The following is a 25220-nucleotide window of genomic DNA, read 5'->3' as shown; positions in this document are numbered from 1 at the left end:
ACGTGTTAATGTCATTATTTAAAATTTTACTAGCACATTTGTGTGATGTATCTTAAAGTGCAACACACACAAAAAGACCAATATTATATGTGAAAGCTTAGCTTTTCTTGTAGCAACACCATGTGTGTTACTTCAAACCATTAACTTTTCCTATTTGTATGTTCACACAACTTAACAGTGACGTTGCAGTTGGCTGACTACATCACATGTCCTATCCTCTGAATATCTGCTGTCATTACCTGACTAGATCATGTGAAGTGAGCTGTTGTTGGCTTACAAAACCGCATTTCAATCTCGATTTCAATGCTTCAGAAACTGTGTTTGGTGTAACTTGAATATATCCATTCATAATACAAATAAGAAAATATGCAGTGCAAATGTTGCTGTACATCAAAGATCTTTCCAAAGCTTTCTTTTTTTTGCCAAGTTTTTTCATTCTCTGGAGTGGCGGGGTGTTCTACTTTGGACTCTGGTGTATAAAACCTTTACCATTCAAATGATTGATATTTTTACAGCTTTGAGGAAAACTATACTGTCATTTATCATGGAAAAAGTGTATTTTTCACCTCAGAAGAACTTTATTTTCATTTGAGAAAAAATTCTTTTTAACTGGGAAATCTGGGAATTTTTTCTTCTTTCCCGCATATACACCCTGTCCCTACTATCTGTCACATAGTATAATCTCATCCATCAGTGTCCCCATGTACCAGCACACTACTGTAAACTTTATATTGACATGACTAAAGAGAATGAATTTAGTTTACTGCTTACAAAGATTTGTTCTGAAGCCATGGTTAAGACACACTTCCTTCATTTAAGACACACTTCCTTCATTCTCTATGTTGGTACTGCACTATATAATTTATGTTTTTCATTAGCACCAACTTACTGCGTAACTAAACGTAAAACACCTCTCAGGGATTAGGCCTCCAATTCGCAGACTGCTGCCTATACGGCAGTATGAGGAGCAACCTATGATTGTGGGACATTTGATCAGCATGCTGCCAATCCCTCCAGCTGTTATGCCATTAGATGAATCCTGATGATTCTGCTGCTTGTTAATTCAAGCAGCTGCTCATCTCCCCTCATGAGGCTGAGGGGACACTGCTCCCACACCCATATTCCACAATAAATCTGAGGAGGTACCAGGAATTGAACTCAAGTCCTTCTGCATCTAAGGCAGTGATGCTACCCATTCAGACAATACCACCGGTTCCACCATGCACTAAATAGATACTGTGCAGTTGTGGTGAAGTAGTTTTCAAAGCCTGCAAGTGTTGATTGTATTCATTCAACTACTTCACAATCATACATTCTTTACCATACTCTCTCATCTGCAAGGACATTCCCAGCACCACTTGCACCAGTGCAGTCAAACACACGTCCAGTACCCTGTTGTTAAGGCACCTATTATCCTCTACTCCACAACTAACAAGCTAAAGATAGGTACAAAAAACCTTTTAACACTAAGCAGGCTTTAACAGGATGACTACATCAACCACTCAACATCAACATCTGCTGTTAAACATTCTATTTGACTCCTGTTCTGTACCTGCTTGTACTCAATTCCTTAGGCAGATTTCTCTTACGCACTTAGATGTGTACATCATATGTGACTACACCACCTGTGTTGGGAAATCAGGGTGCTAGTGCTTGCCGCATCCATTGCTACATGTTCTGCTGTGGCAGTGTTAAATACTGAGTAGGAATTTATGGGACTCATCGACCTAGGGTCTACATTCAGGTTGCAGAAAACCAGGAGTTCCCAAAGAATGGATGGGCTTCATCATCAGTCATCTATCATTGTAAGTTCATAGACTGTGGTCCAGGAGTAGCTTTTTTGACTCTAATGAGAAAGATACTGAATCTCAGTCTATCACTGTCACTTCTTAAATTTTAAATGAAAATCGTCGGCAATGACAGATGAAGACTTTTAGTATAGGAAATCCCTCTTTCTGCCAGGCAGAGGAGTGGGTAAAAGTTCAGGGGACCCTTTCATTCTGCTCCTCCTGAAGGTGGAAGACAATGAGAAATCAATGTATTAAAGATTCATAATACACTGATGAGCCAAAACATAGTGACCAACTGCTAAATAGTGAGTTGGACCACTTCTGGATCACAGCACAGTAATGATTCTGCCTGACATGAATTAAACACGTTCTTAGTAGGCTTCTGGAGTTTGTGACATCAGATGTCCACTTTGACCGTGACCCTTAAATTATGGATCAGTAGTTTTTAGTCGCAGAGCTGGTGTCTAATAACGTCCCAGATATCTTTCTTTGAGTTCAGATCAGGTGAATTTGGTGGCCAACACATCAAAGTAAGTTCACTATCATGACCCTCAAACCACTGTAGCATGATTCTGGCCATGTGTCATGGACAGTTATCATGCAGGAAGATGCCTACGCCACCAGAGAAGCTATCAAGTGTGAAGGGATGCAGATAGTCTACAATAATGTTCACATAGTTCACAGATGTCAGTATGGCCACAGGTCCCATGGAAGTCTAGGTGAATTTCTCCAATAGCACAATATACCTTCCCCACCAGCCCACATCTATGGCGCAATTCCTGTTTTGATCAGCCATTCGCATGGGTGATGGTGTAGCCAGACACAACAATTAACCAAGTGTAACAAGAAATGTGATTTATCTATGTGAATCATTTCTGTGCTCTTAAGGTCCAGTCTCTATGATTCAGGGTCTACCACAATAGTAATTGATGTTCTAATTAGGTCAACAGGGGAACAAATAGGGATTGTCTGCTATGGAGCCTTCAACACTGTGGTGTGAACTATATGAAACACTTGTGTCTGTTGCAGCACTGTAGTATGTCATGAGATCTGTCACAGATCGCCACTACCTCTGGCTTACTGAGTAGGGAAGCCTCTGATCTCCATTTTCTGTGATCAGACTTGACAACACCTTGTCACCTACTCATGAGTTCACTGTTCTTCAAACATTTTCTAAAGACATTCAAGACAGTAGCATGAGAACAGCCAACCAGCTTTGCCATGTCTGGGATCTACATCTACATCGATACTCTGCAAATCACATTTAAGTGCCTGGCACTTCACAATTCTCTATTATTCCAATCTTGTATAGCGTGTGGATAGATTGAACACCTATATCTTTCCGTACGAGCTGTGATTTCCCTTATTTTATCATAGTGATCATTTCTCCCTATGTAGCTCGGTGTCAACAAAATACTTTCGCCTGGGAGGAGAAAGTTGGTGATTGGAATTTCGTGAGAAGATTCCGCCACATTAAAAAAGCCATTGTTTTAAATATGTCCACCCCAAATCCTGTATCATTTCAATGACACTCTCTCCCTATTTCGCGATAATATAAAAAGTGCTACCCTTTTTGAACTTCTTCGAAGTACTCCATCAATCCTATGTGGTAAGGATCCCACACCATACAGCAGTATTCTAAAAGAGAATGAACAAGTGTTGTATAGGCAGTCTCCTTAGTAGATCTGTTACATTTTCTAAATGTCCTGCCAATAAAATGCTGTCTTTGGTTAGCCTTCCCCACAACATTTTCTATGTGTTCCTGCCAATTTAAGTTGTTCATAATTATAATTTCTAGGTATTTAGTTGCATTTACACCCTTTAGATTTGACTGATTTATCATGTAACCAAAGTTTAATGGGTTCCTTTTAGCACTCATGCAGATGACCTCACACTTTTCATTATGTAGGGTCAACTGTAAATTTTTGTACCATACAGATATCTTTTCTAACTCATTTTGCAATTTGTTTTGATCTTCTGATGAATTTACTAGTCGATAAATGACAGCATCATCTGAAAACAACCTAAGACAGCTGCTCAGATTGTCTCCCAAATCATTTATATAGATAAGGAACAGCAAAGGGCCTGTAACACTACCTTGGGGAATGCCAGAAATCACTTCTGTTTTACTCGATGACTTTCCATCAGTTACTACGAATTGTGAACTCTGTGACAGGAAATCACAAATCCAGTCACATAACTGAGATGATATTCCATAAGCACTCAATTTCACTACAAGCCGTTTGTGTGGTACAGGGTCAAAAGCCTTCCGGAAATCCAGAAATATAGAATCAATCTGAAATCCCTTGTCAGTAGCATTCAGCACTCCATGCGAGTAAAGAGCTAGTTGTGTTTCACAAGAACGATGTTTTCTAGATCCATGTTGACTGTGTGTCAATAGACCATTCTCTTCGAGGTAATTCATAATGTTCAAACACAATATATGTTCCAAAATCCTGCTGCATATCAACATTAATAATATGGGCCTATAATTTAGAGGATTACTCCTACTACCTTTCTTGAATACTGGTGTGACCTGGCAACTTTCCAGTCTTTGGGTATGGATCATTCGTCAAGTGAACAGTTGTATACGATTGTTAAGTGTGGAGCTATTGCATCAGCATACTCTGAACTGAACCTAATTGGTGTAGAGTCTGGACCAGAAGACAGTGATTTAAGTTGCTTCACTACTCTGAGGATATCTCATTCTATGTTACTCATGTTGGCAGCTGTTTTTGATTCGAATTCTGGAATTTTTACTTTGTCGTCTTTGGTGGAGGAATTTCAGAAGGTTGTGTTTAGCAACTCCGCTGTGGCAGCACTGTCTTCGATATTATCTCCATTGCTATTTCACGGAGAAGGTTGATTGTGTCTTGTTGCTAGCATACTTCACATACGATCAGAATCTCTTTGGATTTTCTGCCAGGTTTCGAGACAAAGTTTCATTGTAGAAACTATTATAAGCATCTTGTATTGAAGTCCGTGCTGAATTTCGAGCTTCTGTAAAAAATCATCATTCTTGGAGATTTTGCATCTGTTTAAATTTGGCATGTTTGTTTCATTGTTTCTGCAACAGTGTTCTGACCCATTTTGTGTACCAAGGAGGATCAGCTCATCGTTTGTTAATTTATTTGGCATAAATCTCTCAATTGCTGCCAATACTATTTCTTTGAATTCAAGCCTCATCTGGTCTACAAATATATTGTTAATTTGGAAGGAGTCTAAATGGTCTCTCAGGAAGGTGTCAAGAGAATTTTTATCTGCTTTTTTGAATAGGTATATTTTTTGTTTACTTTTGGAGGATTTGGGGGTTACAATATTCCATCTCACTACGACAATCCTGTGTTCACTAATCCCTGTATCCATTTTGATGCTTGTTATTAACTCAGGATTATTTGTTACTAAGAGGTCAAGTGTGTTCTCACAACCATTTACTATTCACGTCGGCTCATGAACTATCTACTCGAAATAATTTTCAGAGAATGCGTTTAGCACAATGTTGCATGATGTTTTATGTGTACATATGAATTAAACCTGTATTTTTGCCAGCATATCGAGGGTAAATTAAAGTAACCGCCAACTATCATTGTATGAGTCAGGTACGTCTTTGAAATCAAACTCAAGTTCTCTTTTAAACTTTCAGCAATTGTATCATCTGAATTGGGAGGTTGGCAAAAGTATCCAATTATTATTATATTCTGGTTGCCAACAAGGCATTGGGCCGTAACGATCTACCTTTTGCAAAAGTGTGTTAGTGGGTTTTCATGTGTGTGGCCCCTGTAATTACTAAAATGATTTTTCATTTGTCTTTGCTCCATTAAGTGGCATTCAGTCTTGCGGTCATAATGTTTTGATTCTTCAGTGTATGTGTCCACAGGAAATGTACCCTGTAATTAAAAATACATCATAATGACTTTGATTGCAGATAGCATGCCGTTCAGATCTCTGGGAGAGGATTCCAAAGTTGAAGGTGACCATAAGAAAGACATTGAAAACTCAACCAGAGGTTAACATTCTGTGATTTGGACTGGGATTTATGGTGTCTGACTGTTCTTGAGAAGGAAGAAAGTCTAAAAAGAGAAACCAAAAACTCTGTTAACATATAGTATGAGTCAGTGGAGAGAAGTAGAAAGAAGATAGGAATTTCTTTTCAAATGAATGTAGAATAATATCAACAAAAGCAGAAAATAGTATTAACTGTTTTTCTGTAGCTGTTATGGGACTTAGACATACGATAAGGGAAAAATCTCTCCACTGGTTTGAGTAGGCCATGAGTCATTTAGTAATGAGAAGATGATAATGATTAGTGAGGTGCAAAAAACATTAAGAAAACATACCTCTTTACCTGTTATACATTTACAAGGACTGAAGAGATTGGCAGGGGTTCTCAAACCATTCAGACAACTTTTTAATAAGTCGCTAGAAGAAGAGACAGTCACATCTGAAGTCAATGAGACAGCTCTGCAATAAGGTCCTTCTGGACAGTTAATAAGCACATAGTTCTATACATAATGAATTTTTCATCCTGCAGTTGAGTGTACACTGTTTTGAAAGTTTTTGACAGATTAAAATTGTGCACTGGACTAGGACTCAATTTCAGAAGATGAAAATTGTGCACTGGTCTAGGACTCTATTTCAGAACCTTGCCTTTTGTGGGCAGTGTTCTTACCATCTGAGTTATCGAGGCAAAGTTTATCAGATGCAGTATTATCCATTTCTGACCACTTAGGTTTACAAATCTTGTTCAAGGCTCTTTTAATTTGCAACTTGCATGAAATTTATTCCTTGTCTTATTCCTTGCAACCGTTTCCACTTTTATTTGAAAGCTGAAAGAATCCAAACTTCTGTAATTTATCTGTTAGCTTCATGTTGTTGACTTACTGTTACTTCATATCCTCATGTTGTAACCTCACTCAAGTCCAAATCCAAAAGCATGGTCATCAGAGAAATATCCCTAAAAGCAAATTTATTATTAACACCACTGTGCAGTGTACAGTTAGAACAGGACTGAACTTCTGGATGGAGAGTGAAGCTATTTATACAAACATCAAATATTCCACAATATACGAACATTTCAAACATAAGATATTTCAAGAAACTTCCAGAAACAATGATAACAAATATTTGCTGGTGGTTGGGTTTGAAGTGATGACCCACAACACATCAGCCAGTGAGACTAACTGCTATGCCAGATAGTATGCACTAAAGCTTGTGGCATGGAGCAATGCCAATCTCTCCTGGAGAAACAGCAATTCACAGTTTCAGGAAGTCTCATTGGAGCCTTTTTAGAAGCTCTCATTGGAGCCAACTACAGCCTCCTGGATCTGGATCTTTCCAGTGTTCCTTTACATGGTGCCAGTGGTTGATCCTAATATTCTGTTCATCTTGTTACATCCTTCTTAACAAAATGAGTGTCGGAGGTAGGTAGCCCCTCTTGTTAGAGTTTCATGATTATTGACTGGGTCTTCAGTTTCCATGATCTTTTCTGATAGTACTACTTTCCAAATAGGCATAAAATTCCATACGAAGTCTTCCAGGCAGTACCTCATTGTTCGGTCTTTCTCCTGGATGTCCAGGATCTGTATGCAAACAAGCTGCCCTCCTCCTTTGGTCCTGGTGACGAGGTTTTCCACAAAGTCATCCTGAGTTTTGTCTGGTCGAAATGGGAGGAACAGTGTATTTGTTACTTTTCCAGCCCAATTACTTTGGAGCAGAAAGAACAGTCTCAAGCCTCTGTAGTGTTACTTTGGAGTGCTAAATGTGAATGTCATGATGGGCAGTACTGTATCCCAGTCTCTGCTCACTACCAGTATACATTGAGAGAATGTCTGCCAGTGTCTTAATGAAGCATTCTGTGTTGCAAGTTGAAATTACCTCTGACACTAGCCTCAACTGGAAAACTTTTCCATGAACAGAGATCAATGCACAGGGTGCTCCTTGCTTCAAAATGATGTCTTCTACAAGGAATTTTGCAGTTTCCCTATCTTTGGCAGTTGGCACAGCTACGGTGACAGCAGAGTGGGTGAGATAGGTAGTGCTGACTATTTTATCCTACGATTCCCATTTGTCAACTTTAGAGTTTTCCCCAAAGGTTGATTCCAATTCTGTGGAATTATGCTGCTTCAGGCAGGATTGGTACCAAATGCACCAGACGTGATTGCAGCATATACTTCCATCGTTGGCCTTCCTTACAGTGGTTGGCATAGTGTCTTAACAGCTTGTTCAGTTTTTAATTACCCCTGAGGTGAGAGGGAGAGAGCAAGTGTGGAAGCTTGAGCATTGACACAAGCTTTCTTCATATCATAAGTTCATTTAACATAATGCCCAACAAAGTGACAATAATGATATCAAATTGTTCACAGCGTAATGACTATTACAGCGCCACACATTGGCACATCCATAAGTTGACAGCAATTGGAAAACGTTACGAAAACTTTTGAACAACAACCAAAAATACCTGATCAAAATGTCACCAACATCAAAATAAGATGAATTATTCCTGGTGGAGGCAATGACTGCTAATGAACGGAGTATGGGGACTGTACAATCTGACCTTCCTGTGTCCTGCACACTGTCCAAAACAAATATTCTGCGGTAAATCCATTTTCTTTACATTACACAGATGGTACTTTTACCTGTCAGTTTTCTCACCATCATTTTACTTTAAAAATAAAGTAACATTAAGTTAGTAATTTTATTTATATTGGTGTGGGGTTTGTTTACTTGTAAACATACCACCTGAAATGGCTTTGCATACCACTAGTGGTACACAAGTAGTTTGCCAAATATGGTCAAACTTGATGGTGGCCCAAACAACTGCAAGCACTCTTTATCACTTGTAAAATAAATTCTCTCCTTTTCAGCATCTTCCTGAATTTGCTCTAGGACTACATCTGTTCCACAACTGTTAGCATTGGTGTCAAGTTCTATGTTGGCATTGTTGTCATTTAATGCTGTGACAAGAGAAAATGTTAGTGCCTCCTTAAGGACATCGAATGATCTTTCTTGCACCTTGTTCCAGGAAACTTTGGTGCCTTCCTGCAGTAGCCTTGCAAGGGATGTATCACAGTACAGAAATCCTATATGAATCACCGGTAGTACAAACACATTCAAAACTGTTAATTTCTATATTTGATAATTATTATCGTTCTTGTGAAAAATGTATAGAAATGTGTAAAGCTTCATTTCTGACAGCATTACAACATTAGAATACTGATTGAGGAAAAAAGGGGAGATATTTATCACTCTTCCTATAAACCATGGAAATGCAAATTCTCTTGTATCTGGTTGTGATTATAACATCTAACAATTAATACAATAATGCTCCTGCATGCAACTGTCATCTTACCTTGTCTTGCTGCTGCAACTATGAGAATATTCTGCATCCAGCAATGTACTAAACTAATTCAAAAGAAGTGCTGCAATCCATGCAGAGTGCAATGCATGGCCACAATAGAATGATCAGGGTGGGTTTGGGCAACAAGCCTTGTTGTTGTTGTTGTGGTCTTCAGTCCTGAGAATGGTTTGATGCAGATCTCCATGCTACTCTATCCTGTGCAAGCTTCTTCATCTCCCAGTATCTACTGCAACCTACATCCTTCTGAATCTGCTTAGTGTATTCATCTCTTGGTCTCCCTCTACGATTTTTACCCTCCACACTGCCCTCCAATGCTAAATTTGTGATCCCTTGATGCCTCAAAACATGTCCTACCAACCGATCCCTTCTTCTTGTCAAGTTGTGCCACAAACTTCTCTTCTCCCCAATACTATTCAATACCTCCTCATTAGTTACGTGATCTACCCACCTTATCTTCAGCATTCTTCTGTAGCACCACATTTCGAAAGCTTCTATTCTCTTCTTGTCCAAACTAGTTATCGTCCATGTTTCACTTCCATACATGGCTACACTCCATACAAATACTTTCAGAAACGACTTCCTGACACTTAAATCTATACTCGATGTTAACAAATTCCTCTTCTTGAGAAACGCTTTCCTTGCCATTGCCATTCTACATTTTATATCCTCTCTACTTCGACCATCATCGATTATTTTACTCCCTAAATAGCAAAACTCCTTTACTACTTTAAGTGTCTCATTTCCTAATCTAATTCCCTCAGCATCACCCGACTTAATTTGACTACATTCCATTATCCTCGTTTTGCTTTTATTGATGTTCATCTTATATCCTCCTTTCAAGACACTATCCATTCCGTTCAACTGCTCTTCCAAGTCCTTTGCTGTCTCTGACAGAATCACAATGTCATCGGCGAACCTCAAAGTTTTTACTTCTTCTCCGTGAATTTTAATACCTATTCCGAATTTTTCTTTTGTTTCCTTTACTGCTTGCTCAATATACAGATTGAATAACATCGGGAAGAGGCTACAACCCTGTCTTACTCCTTTCCCAACCACTGCTTCCCTTTCATGCCGCTCGACTCTTATAACTGCCATCTGGTTTCTGTATAAACTGTAAATAGCCTTTCACTCCCTGTATTTTACCCCTGCCACCTTCAGAATTTGAAAGAGAGTATTCCAGTTAACATTGTCAAATGCTTTCTCTAAGTCTACAAATGCTAGAAACGTAGGTTTGCCTTTTCTTAATCTTTCTTCTAAGATAAGTCGTAAGGTCAGTATTGCCTCACGTGTTCCAACATTTCTACGGAATCCAAACTGATCTTCCCCGAGGTCGGCTTCTACCAGTTTTTCCATTCGTCTGTAAAGAATTCGCGTTAGTATTTTGCAGCTGTGACTTATTAAACTGATAGTTCGGTAATTTTCACATCTGTCAACACCTGCTTTCTTTGGGATTGGAATTATTATATTCTTCTTGAAGTCTGAGGAAATTTCGCCTGTCTCATACATCGTGCTCACCAGATGGTAGAGTTTTGTCATGACTGGCTCTCCCGAGGCCATCAGTAGTTCAAATGGAATGTTGTCTACTCCCGGGGCCTTGTTTCGACTCAGGTCTTTCAGTGCTCTGTCAAACTCTTCACGCAGTATCTTATCTCCCATTTCGTCTTCATCTACATCCTCTTCCATTTCCATAATATTGTCCTCAAGTACATCGCCCTTGTATGAACCCTCTATATACTCCTTCCACCTTTCTGCCTTCCCTTCTTTGCTTAGAACTGGGTTTCCATCTGAGCTCTTGATATTCATACAAGTGGTTCTCTTCTCTCCAAATGGTCTCTTTAATTTTCCTGTAGGCAGTATCTATCTTACCCCTAGTGAGACAAGCCTCTACATCCTTATATTTGTCCTCTAGCCATCCCTGCTTAGCCATTTTGCACTTCCTGTCGATCTCATTTTTGAGACATTTGTATTCCTTTTTGCCTGCTTCATTTACTGCATTTTTATATTTTCTCCTTTCATCAATTAAATTCAATATTTCTTCTGTTACCCAAGGATTTCTATTAGCCCTCGTCTTTTTACCTACTTGATCCTCTGCTGCCTTCACTATTTCATCCCTCAGAGCTACCCATTCTTCTTCTACTGTATTTCTTTCCCCCATTCCTGTCAATTGTTCCCTTATGCTCTCCCTGAAACTCTCTACAACCTCTGGTTCTTTCAGTTTATCCAGGTCCCATCTCCTTAAATTCCCACCTTTTTGCAGTTTCTTCAGTTTCAATCTGCAGTTCATAACCAATAGATTGTGGTCAGAATCCACATCTGCCCCAGGAAATGTCTTACAATTTAAAACCTGGTTCCTAAATCTCTGTCTTACCATTATATAATCTATCTGATACCTTTTAGTATCTCCAGGATTCTTCCAGGTATACAATCTTCTTTTATGATTCTTGAACCAAGTGTTGGCTATGATTAAGTTATGCTCTGTGCAAAATTCTACAAGGCGGCTTCCTCTTTCATTCCCTCCCCCCAATCCATATTCACCTACTATGTTTCCTTCTCTCCCTTTTCCTACTGACGAATTCCAGTCACCCATGACTATTAAATTTTCGTCTCCCTTCACTACCTGAATAATTTCTTTTATCTCGTCATACATTTCATCTATTTCTTCATCATCTGCAGAGGTAGTTGGCATATAAACTTGTACTACTGTAGTAGGCATGGGCTTTGTGTCTATCTTGGCCACAATAATGCGTTCACTATGCTGTCTGTAGTAGCTAACCCGCACTCCTATTTTTTTATTCATTATTAAACCTACTCCTGCATTACCCCTATTTGATTTTGTATTTATAACCCTGTAATCACCTGACCAAAAGTCTTGTTCCTCCTGCCACCGAACTTCACTAATTCCCACTATATCTAACTTTAACCTATCCATTTCCCTTTTTAAATTTTCTAACCTACCTGCCCGATTAAGGGATCTGACATTCCACACTCCGATCCGTAGAACGCCAGTTTTCTTTCTCCTGATAACGACGTCCTCCTGAGTAGTCCCCGCCCGGAGATCCGAATGGGGGACTATTTTACCTCCGGAATATTTTACCCAAGAGGACGCCATCATCATTTAATCATACAGTAGAGCTGCATGTCCTCGGGAAAAATTACGGCTGTAGTTTCCCCTTGCTTTCAGCCGTTCGCAGTACCAGCACAGCAAGGCCGTTTTGGTTAATGTTACAAGGCCAGATCAGTCAATCATCCAGACTGTTGCCCCTGCAACTACTGAAAAGGCTGCTGCCCCTCTTCAGGAACCACATGTTTGTCTGGCCTGACAACAGATACCCCTGCGTTGTGGTTGCACCTACGGTACGGCCATCTGTATCGCTGAGGCACGCAAGCCTCCCCACCAACGGCAAGGTCCATGGTTCATGGCGAAAAAAAATTGAAAGGAACCAATAAAAACTTCTAATTTACTATATTCTGTAAATTGAAAATTTAAACACTGACAAACATTACTCAGATCTTTCCTTTTCTTCCACAGTTTGATTAGCAACAACTTTAAATATTCCAATATGTCTGTAATCAATAATCACTTATCTGGTCATAACAAAGATACAAATATTACTCTCAATGTATGCATACACAAATCTGATAAAATCACTCCAGTGCACAAGGAAGCATCAACTATATGCAGCAAAAAGGCAAATTACCAAAAATCCTCAACTAATACCAAAGTCTCCTCCAGTGCTACTAGCACAGTTGTGGCAGGCTGTGACCTAATTTGTCGGCAGCTTCTCTCCACTGCAGGCTGCATCCAACTACTAACAACAATTGTTCGCTCACTACCACTCGTGACAATAATATCTCAGAGTTTATGTATGCACACCACAGCAGAATCAGTGTCCAACTTTCCAAATAAATACTAATTTACTGTATGATTAAATGATGATGGCGTCCTCTTGGGTAAAATATTCCAGAGCTAAAATACCCCCATTCGGATCTCCGGGCGGGGACTACTCAAGAGGATGTCGTTATCAGGAGAAAGAAAACTGGCGTTCTACGGATTGGAGCGTGGAATGTCAGATCCCTTAATTGGGCAGGTAGGTTAGAAAATTTAAAAAGGGAAATGGATAGGTTGAAGTTAGATATAGTGGGAATTAGTGAAGTTCAGTGGCAGGAGGAGCAAGACTTCTGGTCAGGTGACTACAGGGTTATAAACACAAAATCAAATAGGGGTAATGCAGGAGTAGGTTTAATAATGAATAGGAAAATAGGAATGTGGGTAAGCTACTACAAACAGCATATTCAACGCATTATTGTGGCCAAGATAGATCGAAGCCCACACCTACTACAGTAGTACAAGTTTATATGCCAACTAGCTCTGCAGATGACGAAGAAATTGAAGAAACGTATGATGAAATAAAAGAAATTATTCAGATAGTGAAGGGTGACGAAAATTTGATAGTCATGAGTGACTGGAATTCAGTAGTAGGAAAAGGGAGAGAAGGGAACGTAGTAGGTGAATATGGATTGGGGCTAAGAAATGAAAGAGGAAGCCGCCTGGTAGAATTTTGCACAGAGCACAACTTAATCATAGCTAACACTTGGTTCAAGAATCATAAAAGAAGGCTGTATACATGGAAGAAGCCTGGAGATACTGACAGGTTTCAGATAGATTACGAGGGCAGTTCAATAAGTAATGCAACACATTTTTTTTCTCGGCCAATTTTGGTTAAAAAAACCGGAAATTTCTTGTGGAATATTTTCAAACATTCCCGCTTCGTCTCGTATAGTTTCATTGACTTCCGACAAGTGGCAGCGCTGTACGGAGCTGTTAAAATGGCGTCTGTAACGGATGTGCGTTGCAAACAACGGGCAGTGATTGAGTTTCTTTTGGCGGAAAACCAGGGCATCTCAGATATTCATAGGCGCTTGCAGAATGTCTACGGTGATCTGGCAGTGGACAAAAGCATGGTGAGTCGTTGGGCAAAGCGTGTGTCATCATCGCCGCAAGGTCAAGCAAGACTGTCTGATCTCCCGCGTGCGGGCCGGCCATGCACAGCTGTGACTCCTGCAATGGTGGAGCGTGCGAACACACTCGTTCGAGATGATCGACGGATCACCATCAAACAACTCAGTGCTCAACTTGACATCTCTGTTGGTAGTGCTGTCACAATTGTTCACCAGTTTTGGGATATTCAAAGGTTTGTTCCCGAACTTCTCCTTCTTCATGACAACGCAAGACCTCACACAAGTCTTCGCACCCGAGAGGAGCTCACAAAACTTCAGTGGACTGTTCTTCCTCATGCACCCTACAGCCCAGATCTCGCACCGTCGGATTTCCATATGTTTGGCCCAATGAAGGACGCAATCCGTGGGAGGCACTACGCGGATGATGAAGAAGTTATTGATGCAGTACGACGTTGGCTCCGACAGCGACCAGTGGAATGGTACCGTGCAGGCATACAGGCCCTCATTTCAAGGTGGCGTAAGGCCGTAGCATTGAATGGAGATTACGTTGAAAAATAGTGTTGTGTAGCTAAAAGATTGGGGAATAACCTGGTGTATTTCAATGCTGAATAAAACAACCCCTGTTTCAGAAAAAAAATGTGTTGCATTACTTATTGAACTACCCTCGTATATAATGGTAAGACAGAGATTTAGGAACCAGGTTTTAAATTGTAAGACATTTCCAGGGGCAGATGTGGACTCTCACTACAATCTATTGGTTATGACCTGTAGATTAAAACTGAAGAAACTGCAAAAAGGTGGCAATTTAAGGAGATTGGACCTGGATAAACTGGCTAAACCAGAGTTTGTACGGAGTTTCAGGGAGATCATAAGGGAACAATTGAGAGGAATGGGGGAAAGAAATACAATAGAAGAAGAATGGGTAGCTTTGAGGGATGAAATAGTGAAGGCAGCAGAGGATCAAGTAGGTAAAAAGACGAGGGCTAGTAGAAATCCTTGGGTAACAGAAGAAATATTGAATTTAATTGATGAAAGGAGAAAATATAAAAATGCAGTAAATGAAGCAGGCAAAAAGGAATACAAACGTCTCAAAAATGAGTTAGACAGGAAGTGCAAAATGGCTAAGCCGGGATGGCTAGAGGACAAATGTAAGGATGTACAGGCTTATCTCGCTAGGGGTAAGATAGATACTGCCTACAGGAAAATTAAAGAGACCTTTGGAGATAAGAGAACCACTTGTATGAACATCAAGAGCTCAGATGGAAACCCAGTTGTAAGCAAAGAATGGAAAGCAGAAAGGTGGAAGGAGTATATAGAGGGTCTATACAAAGGCGATGTACTTGAGGACAATATTATGGAAATGGAAGAGGATGTAGATGAAGATGAAATGGGAGATATAATACTGCGTGAAGAGTTTGACAGAGCACTGAAAGACCTGAGTCGAAACAAGGCCCCCGGAGTAGACAACATACCATTGGAACTTCTGACGGCCTTGGGAGAGCCAGTCCTGACAAAACTCTTCCATCTGGTGAGCAAGATGTATGAAACAGGCGAAATACCCTCATACTTCAAGAAGAATAAAATAATTCCAATCCCAAAGAAAGCAGGTGTTGACAGATGTGAAAATTACCGAACAATCAGTTTAATAAGTCACAGCTACAAAATACTGACACGAATTCTTTACAGACAAATGGAAAAACTAGTAGAAGCCGACCTTGGGGAAGATCAGTTTGGATTCCATAGAAATGTTGTAACACGTGAGGCAATACTGACCCTACGACTTATCTTAGAAGCTAGATTAAGGAAAGGCAAACCTACGTTTCTAGCATTTGTAGACTTAGAGAAATCTGTTGACAATGTTAACTGGAATACTCTCTTTCAAATTCTGAAGGTGGCAGGGGTAAAATACAGGGAGTGAAAGGCTATTTACAATTTGTACAGAAACCAGATGGCAGTTATAAGAGTCGAGGGACATGAAAGGGAAGCAGTGGTTGGGAAGGGAGTGAGACAGGGTTGTAGTCTCTCCCTGATGTTATTCAATCTGTATATTGAGCAAGCAGTGAAGGAAACAAAAGAAAAATTCGATGTAGGTATTAAAATCCATGGAGAAGAAATAAAAACTTTGAGGTTCGCCGATGACATTGTAATTCTGTCAGAGACAGCAAAGGACTTGGAAGAGCAGTTGAACGGAATGGATAGTGTCTTGAAAGGAGGATATAAGATGAACATCAACAAAAGCAAAACGAGGATAATGGATTGTAGTCAAATTAAGTCGGGTGATGCTGAGGGAATTAGATTAGGAAATGAGACACTTAAAGTAGTAAAGGAGTTTTGCTATTTAGGGAGTAAAATAATCGATGATGGTCGAAGTAGAGAGGATATAAAATGTAGACTGGCAATGGCAAGGAAAGCGTTTCTCAAGAAGAGGAATTTGTTAACATCGAGTATAGATTTAAGTGTCAGGAAGTCGTTTCTGAAAGTATTTGTATGGAGTGTAGCCATGTATGGAAGTGAAACATGGACGATAACTAGTTTGGACAAGAAGAGAATAGAAGCTTTCGAAATGTGGTGCTACAGAAGAATGCTGAAGATTAGATGGGTAGATCACATAACTAATGAGGAGGTATTGAATAGAATAGGGGAGAAGAGCAGTTTGTGGCACAACTTGACAAGAAGAAGGGACCGGTTGGTAGGGCATGTTCTGTGGTATCAAGGGATCACAAATTTACCATTGGAGGGCAGCGTGGAGGGTAAAAATCATAGAGGGAGACCAAGAGATGAATGCACTAAGCAGATTCAGAAGGATGTAGGTTGCAGTAGATACTGGGAGATGAAGAAGCTTGCACAGGATAGAGTAGCATGGAGAGCTGCAGCAAACCAGTCTCAGGACTGAAGACCATAACAACAACAACAACAACAACAACTAATGTACAACTTTCAACATTAAGAGAAGTCTTCTCACATCAGGAATATGCCGAGATGATGGAAAATCTGTGATTGCTGCTATTTTCTCTTGTTCAGGATATATCCCATCATCAGTCACTAGATGCCTAGAGATTTTCATTTCTAGGGTCACAAATGAGCATTTTTTGGATTCAGGTAGAGGCCTGCATTCACGGTACTCTTCAACATGATTGTCAGGTACCTTAGATGTTGTTTAACTGAAATCCGGATAGCAAATCATGGTGTCCATTCAAGGTATTGAAGCAAGTTGTCCATCATATGTTTGAAGATGGCTGAAGCAATACGGAGTCCAAATGTCATAACCTAAAACCCACAGAGGCCATCAGGATGTATGAAAGCTGTCTTTCTGCAGTCAACCTCAATTTTCCAGTAGCCTGTCTCGAGTCCATAGCTGAGAAATAATATGCTCCAAGCAGTCTAAGGTGTCATCAAAGCACAGCAATGAATAGACATCCTTTTTTGTGATTTTGTTCAGTCATTGGCAATCTGTACAGATGCCATTTGCCACCCTTCTTCTTTACAAGGACCACAGGAGTGGACCATGGACACTCTCACGATCCAGTGATTTCATCTTTCAGTGGCTTCTTCACTTCATCCCAAATTATCCACCACTCAGCTGGTAACAATGAGTGTTGCCTAATTGGTGGATCATGCCCAGTGTTGATACTGTGTTGTACAGTGAGCCGCTGGTCTATCTTTTCTACACTCTGGATTTGAAAGCATCCAAAAATTCGTGCAGAGTGACTTATAAGTTGCTGACATTGCTCCTCACTCAAGCTAGATCCTATTTGCAGTTTGATAGTTGCTTGCTCTCCTGCATTATCTGTAGTGGTAGCAGAGCACGATTTTTCGTTGATGATACTTAATTACCCTTTACAGACTGGTTTAACTGTCCCTAAACGTGTATATTTCTGGGTGAATTGTGGCTGCTCATGACAATTGATCCAAAGTTCACCTTGACAACTTAACAATGATTATGATTGTCACTGGCATGTAAATTTGTTTGTGAGTCTGAGTAGCTTTTTGCCATCAGCAAAAGCTCCACAGATTAAGTAAGCAACTCAATTGATGACTGGACATCATCTCATTAATGATGGTAGGATAGTAATGTCTTCAACAGCAAACAACTGCCCAGAGCAATCTTGCTTGTTGGAATTGGTTCATCTTACTGGAGCTCTGATGTTGCAAAATCTATGACTACTTGTGGTGCCTGCAAGTACTCCCATCAAGAACATCATCGTGATTACATTCTGTTAAACTGACAAATTCTTAGGGGTACGTTATGTCTTTTATAGTTATTGTTACGATACAGGATCCTGTTGGCTAGATGAATTTCCCATTTGTAACTTTAAACACAATCACTTTCATATTATGAAACATAGTTTTCTTTACTTGACAGTGATAAGCATCTGACATTAAAGAAAAGGTAGGCTGAGTCAAGTGCCCTGTGGACAGGTTGGCCATTGATGCTGATGTCAGTGAGATTTCCTGACATGTTGGTGACCATCATCCATCATGGAGGGTTTGTATCTTTGGTAGCCTCAACTCTTTACATCACAAAGAATTCCTGAAGTCAGCAGACAGACAAATAACTGGTACTTCTGTATAATGGTGGCAAATGGTTACAGCATGCAGGTAACAGCCTCATCCAGGACATGCCAATGGTTTACTTCTCACAGGTTAACTATAAAGGTCTACAGTTGACTAGTGTGAAGAGAACTGTTGTTATAGTTGACATCTGGTGATGTAGTAGCCGTCAAAAACTCATGTTCTTTCTCTGCAATAGAATATGACAAGTCTGTGGTGTCCACAGTGGAAAAAACACCAGCATGTTGTCCCCGGGTATCCAAATGTCTGTTCTTCTATGGGGTATTAGTCTTGGCATAGGAGTTGGTTGTACCTGCAGTTATTGGGTGATGAGTTATTGTTCAAGGGCTACTACATAAGTCTGAGTCTGTTCTTCCTGGCTCATTTGTTTGGTGGATTTTCTGCTGCATTTCCTCAATGCAATGGCACCACTTCATGAATTCCTCTGTTGTTATGACATTATTTATCAGAAGAGCTTGGTACATTTCTTTTGCAACTCCTTTCATCAAGAAAATGAGATGCTGTAATACTTGGATTCACAGTGTGACATAGGCTCAATACATTCTGTATGTAGGACAGTGTTGTCTCCCCATGACAATGGGCTATATTTTTCAGTTGTTTCTCTGCTAAGTAGACTTATTGTTGATTGTCATCCAATTTTCTGTCTGCAGTTCAGCCTGGAATTTATCCCAACTTTTAAGCTTCTCTTTATTGCTCTCATACCTCTGCTGGCCTGTGCTGTCCAAGTAAAAGTACAGATCTGCCAAACACATCATGTCATCCCATCTGTTGTATTTGCTTACTCAGTCAAATCCTTTCCACAATTTCATTGGGTCCCAACTGGCATCTCTGATAAACACTTATGAATGCTTGATGTGCAATTGATTTACTACTGGTTTGGAGCCTGTTGGTATCAAAAATATACTGACGGTGGGAATGATCTGCTGCTTGCATTTCAGTTTCTGTTCATGTAGACTATGACATTTACATTGCTTAATTGGAGCCACAGTGATGTAGATATTTTGGAGTACCTAGTGTCTCCACCAAATGATATCATGTCATAACCAGACTCTAGTCCAAATCCACAAGCAAGTTCATCCATGAAATACACCATTTAGCACTGAAAGCACATTTATTACAATCACCAGTGTACAGTCAGAACATGTTGCTAAGGCTGTTTAGAGTATGCTGCGGAAGTTTCATGGGATAACACTTACACATCCTCCATACAGGCCAGACCTCTCCCCATGCAATTTCAATATTTTTGTAGCTCTGATGAAAGAGATTCGAGGCCATCAGTATGCTTTCTGTGAAGAGATGCATGCCTGGGTACAATCATGATTCCATAGTCTAACAATACCACCACTTGCAAAGTAGATTAGAAATCAGATTAACAGTGTTGCTCACGTAGCATATGTTCGCTTTATTTGGCAACAACTAAGTTATTGACTGTGGATGGTATCATCAGAATAGAAATAACAAGGTCACTGTAAAAAAGTCATTAATTTGGCACTTATCTTGAATGGATTCCCACGTAGATTTCGTCAAAGTTGTTATGGCTCATCTTGTTGATTCTAGGGTGATTCCACTTTGACTGCTAGAAGGTCCAGATCTGTATTTTAGCAATATTTGAAGACCTAACAAATGCGTTTTTCAGGAAATTCTTAATGATCAAACAGTCCCTGATCAGAACAATGGCATGGTAGAAATAATTTTTGACTTGGTGTTCATGATCCACATTTTTAATAAACTTCTTGTAAATTCACATATACTTCTTCTTAATTGGCACATCATCAAGAAAACAGATTTGTATCAGTCTACATATATTTCATTTCCACTTTAACCAAATGCAAGACCTGACTGTTCTTTTTACTAACTGAAATAACAACTTAACTTCTGCAAAGTGAAACAAAGACTGCTCTGTGTGCATTCACACCAAAACGGTTACAAGTAAATCAAAGATTATGACAGTCTCACCGAAATGAATACACACAAGAACCATATCACTGTAATATATCGATACATCGGAGTAACTATACACTAATAAAACCAAATGTGAATATTGTCACACAAATATGTATGTTACTTCTCAGAAAAGTAGTTTGATATTACTGGTATCGAGAACTGAGGTTGGAGTGCTGTAATGGTCACGTAAATAAAGAACCATTACAACAGACAACTGTAAACTTTTTTCCATGAGGGCATTCACCATCATGTCTTGCTGTGGGATATATGTATTAACAGTTGTGTTGACTACTTTTAAAATAATGTACAGTTTACTTACTTTTTTCCATCTATCTTGTTTTCATTTGATTGGCCCTTATGTTTTTTATATTATTTTCAGACCTTTGGAATCATACTTAATATAATACTTCCAATCACATTCTTAACAGAATAATGTGAAGTTGCAATGTCAGTGTTGCCTCAAAATTAACCTTTCCTTTAGAAAATTATAAAATTACAAGGAGACAGAAGGGCTAGCCAATTCTTACCTTCAGGAACCAATATGTGCATATAAAAGTACGAAAAAAAGATAGTAGCTTTTGGAATTATGAGTTCCTTTCACATGGAGGGCAGAGGGATACGTAAAGAGAGGTTAAGAAAGAAGAGGGGAGTGCACATATCTCAGATACCAGGCAGGTGAGAGGTACCCACTTGTTGTGAGGATAAAAGGAGAAAATGACAATTTTGATTACCCCTTCCACCCCATTTCTCACACTAGAGAGTCTGCCTCATCCTGGGGTCTTAGCAACCTGCTCCTCCTTTCTAGGTTCCCCAACACAACCCTCTTCCCTTCGTGAGGAAGGAATTAATAGTTCCACATGCTACGATAGTTTTTTTGTGCTTTCATGTGTTGTCTATCAGCAGCACTTGGAATTTCACCATTTGAAGGTAAATATTGGCCAGACATTTTGTCTCATTGAAACTTTGTTTTCAATATTCTGTTAGACATATTTGTAGACAATATTGGGAACTTTTCCCTTGCTTTAGCTGGGACTCCCTTTTTCGCATTCTTTTTCATGTCGCAAAGCCATCTTTGTCTATGCTGTAATTTGCCAAATAAATGTTTTAAATCAGTGACAGTAATTAAGAATATTGCATGGTAAATAGTGTGCTAACAGTTGGTGTTTACTACTTGCTCCGTGAGGAATTGGATTGTATCAGAGTCTCTGATTCAGAGCAGGTTAATTTTGTTACCAGTCCATATGGTAGTTGCATGTTTCTTTGCTTGAAAATAATTACCTAATGCTACATTTACCATGTTATTGCAGTTTTTGTCATGAACTAGTCAAAGATTCTATATCTTTAAAATCTAATCGAGAGAATCAATCTAAACTTTGAATTAAAGAAAGCGAATTTGGCCATGTTTACAACTAGATTACTCATATGCCTGAGGGATGGACTTAATTGTAGTTTTAATTATCACCTAAAAAATTAGTAATTCATTTTTAAACAATGTAAAGTTCTGCATGGAATAACAGCAATATTATGAAAGGGATAGATTGCTGCTCACCATATACAGGAATCACTGAGTTGCAAACAGGCAGAACAAAAAGAGTGCTATTCATTTTAACTTTTGGCCAAAAGGCCTTGTTCTGAAGTAGAAAACACACACACATTCACACAAGCACAACTCATACACACATCAGTACTGTCACTGTGAACCAGAACTATGGACATGAACATGCAAAGAAACAAAAGATGAACTGGGCAACTTCATTTCTTTGCAGTGATAATTAAACCTTTATGTAGCTTGTCAGTAATAATTCCTTACTAAGCCATTATCCACTCATCCAGTCATTCATTTAATTCATTTACATAAATCCTACATTATCACAGTGTGCAGATGAAAATATATCTACATTAGCAAAGTGCATGGATGTTTTCACTTTCTGAATAACCAGATCATAAATAACCTTAACAATAGTGCACTTAATGGGTCATTTTTATATAATTTTAGCGTAGTGACCGAGAGAGACCAGAAGATCAAGTGTTAATGAGGGCCTTGAGAGATTTCAATATACCAAAGATAGTTACTGATGATGTACCTGTCTTCATGGGTCTCATTGGGGATCTGTTCCCTGCACTGGATGTGCCTAGGAAACGAGATCTAGATTTTGAAAAAATGGTGAAGCAAGCTGCTGTGGATAATAAACTCCAGCCTGAAGATAATTTTATTCTCAAGGTAAGGATACTGATCTGGTTTGCAATATGGGCTTCAATAGAAATAAACAGTTATATATCTGTACAAGGCTGCTATGTAGACCTACTATACTGTTGCTCTGTAGCTATTTTGTGTCATCTGTTTAGCCTGCTTTATGTGCCTTCGTGTAAGGATTGTACCTTCCTGTCATAGTTGATGCCCATATGTATGCAACCATGTACATACACACACACACACACACACACACACACACACACACACACACACACATAAACATTTTCCTTGGATCATCCTTACTCATCTATAAGATAGTATCAAACACCAACTAGGTGATACATATGTAAGGATGTAAATACATATTTCCTGATGAAGCAACCGTTTGTTGCAAAAGCTTGAATTTTGTGTGTATGTTTGTGTTTGTTTGTGTGTCTATCAACCTACCAGCACTTTCGTTTGGTAAGTCACATCATCTTTGTTTTTGGATATATTTTTCCCACGCGGAATGTTTCCCTCTATTATATGTAAATACATAAAATTAGTTCCATCAGTTTCAAGAGTAGCAATTGCTGCTGTACTTATTGAAAAATACCATTAAGGCTTTTATTTTATCTCATTAATTATTTTTGTACCAAAGAGAGAGTAACATTAACTTTTAAACACTTGTTTCTCATCCTCCTCTAGTTTATTCTTCTTCATATAGTCTCATTGTTGGGTACCTGCATTGACTGTACCAAATGACAGACAGTTAAACTCCTCTTTTTTTCCTCATTGTTAACTTGCATTTAATTCTGCCTTCCCTTCTCTCATGGCATGGCATGTTCTGAAACTAATAATCGCATAGAAGCATTCACACAGTATTACATAAGCAAAATTAAAACAACTTGTATCATTGCTCAACATATACTCGTAATGACTCAGTATTCTGTTTCCTGCCAATTGTGCTACTTTTTAACTACACATATACTAACTTTTTCTTATCAGCACTGTAATTAATATGATCCTAAATATTATGAAAGTTTGTAAAGATCAATGGAATTGCAAAAGTTATTTTGTGTAAGTTTGAATGGCAGTTATCTTTCTACATATCGGTGTTATAGTGAAATAATTTATAAGATCCTTTTGTACTTTTGGGTCATATAGACATTAAGAAATAAAGAGAATATTAATTAGGATATATTGCTAATCACCACATAGAGGAGGCACTGAGAGGCAGATAGGCATATTAATAAAAGTGCACTGATGGATATTATTCAGCTATCAGGCAAAGTCCTTCATCAGATGAAGAAAACCATGCATGCAGAGAGAGATTCATACATGAACAACTCACACACACACGGCAACTATCATCTCCAAGGTATCGTGGCCCTGCTGTGAAAAGTAGAAATCTCATCAGCGGGAGGGGGGGGGGGGGGGGGGGAGGGTGATAGTGGGTGTACAGAAGAGGAATTTGGGGGAAAGGGGAGGGATTCTTAGTAAGCATCTTTTCTTAACAGTGTTTCAAAGAGTTTTGTACTTAAAATATTTCCTTGAAGGTTATGAGCAGCACAATTGTTGAAAACTTGTGTCTGGATGATACTGCTACTTTATTGATAACTGTAGAAGATTTCACCAGTGACATTCACAGATAAAAGGTGCTTTATTGTATATGAAACATGGAACTTTAATAGTGGAAATTATTTACGAGGGTGATTCAAATGAAAAGCTTAAAAGTTCCATAAAAATTTGAAAAGTTGTGTGATAGAGTTAATAGGTGGCAGTAGTATTCTTTGACATTCAGAAAGTGACAGACAGGTGGCAGAGTGATGCTACAATGCAGGAGAACACAGCAGCATCTACAACCGCCCAGCTGTCAACAAGCACCATTATTGAACAAGAATCTGTCATGTGTTTTTTGTGTAGTGAAGGCATCAAACCAATCGAAATCATCGCAGAATGACAGCACAGTATGCTATTCATGTTTGTCATTGCAGCAAGTGTGTGAGGCATTAGAAGTTTGAAAGCAGTGTAACGTAAGTAGAGTACGCCCCAAGACTAGGGCAGGCTCATGGCATAGTAACAGACAGGAACATTGCATTAGTGGAGGAGCTTGTAATGGAGAACAGGCACATAACTCTGAACAAAATAGCCAAAAGTTTGAAGATTAGTATAGGTTCAGTGCAGAAAGTTGTTCATGATATACTGCAATTCAGTAAGGTGTCTTCAAGATGAGTGCCACATCAATTGACTGCTGAATTGAAATACCATATGTCGATGCCTTTGAAGAACTTTTGCATCATTTCCACATCCAAGGTGATGCATTTCTGCGAAAAATTGTTACAAGTGATGAGACTTGGATCCACTATCACCAACCAGAAGGGAAAAGGTCAAGCACAGAATGACACTACAGCTCACCACCAAA

General features: G+C 39.2%; 1 protein-coding gene across 1 annotated transcript in view; it reads left to right on the top strand.

Moving 5' to 3' along the window:
• LOC126092703 (dynein beta chain, ciliary-like) overlaps positions 1–25220 on the top strand; it is an 863310-nt gene that overhangs the window by 600505 nt on the left and 237585 nt on the right. The window contains 1 exon segment of the mRNA XM_049908426.1: positions 22619–22843. Within this exon segment, the coding sequence (XP_049764383.1) occupies positions 22619–22843 (225 nt within the window).

This window comes from Schistocerca cancellata, chromosome 7 (assembly GCF_023864275.1).
Source record: "Schistocerca cancellata isolate TAMUIC-IGC-003103 chromosome 7, iqSchCanc2.1, whole genome shotgun sequence".
Classification (NCBI taxonomy): domain Eukaryota; kingdom Metazoa; phylum Arthropoda; class Insecta; order Orthoptera; family Acrididae; genus Schistocerca; species Schistocerca cancellata.
Note: the sequence above shows the minus strand (reverse complement) of the source record. Positions and strands in the feature narration are given on the sequence as shown.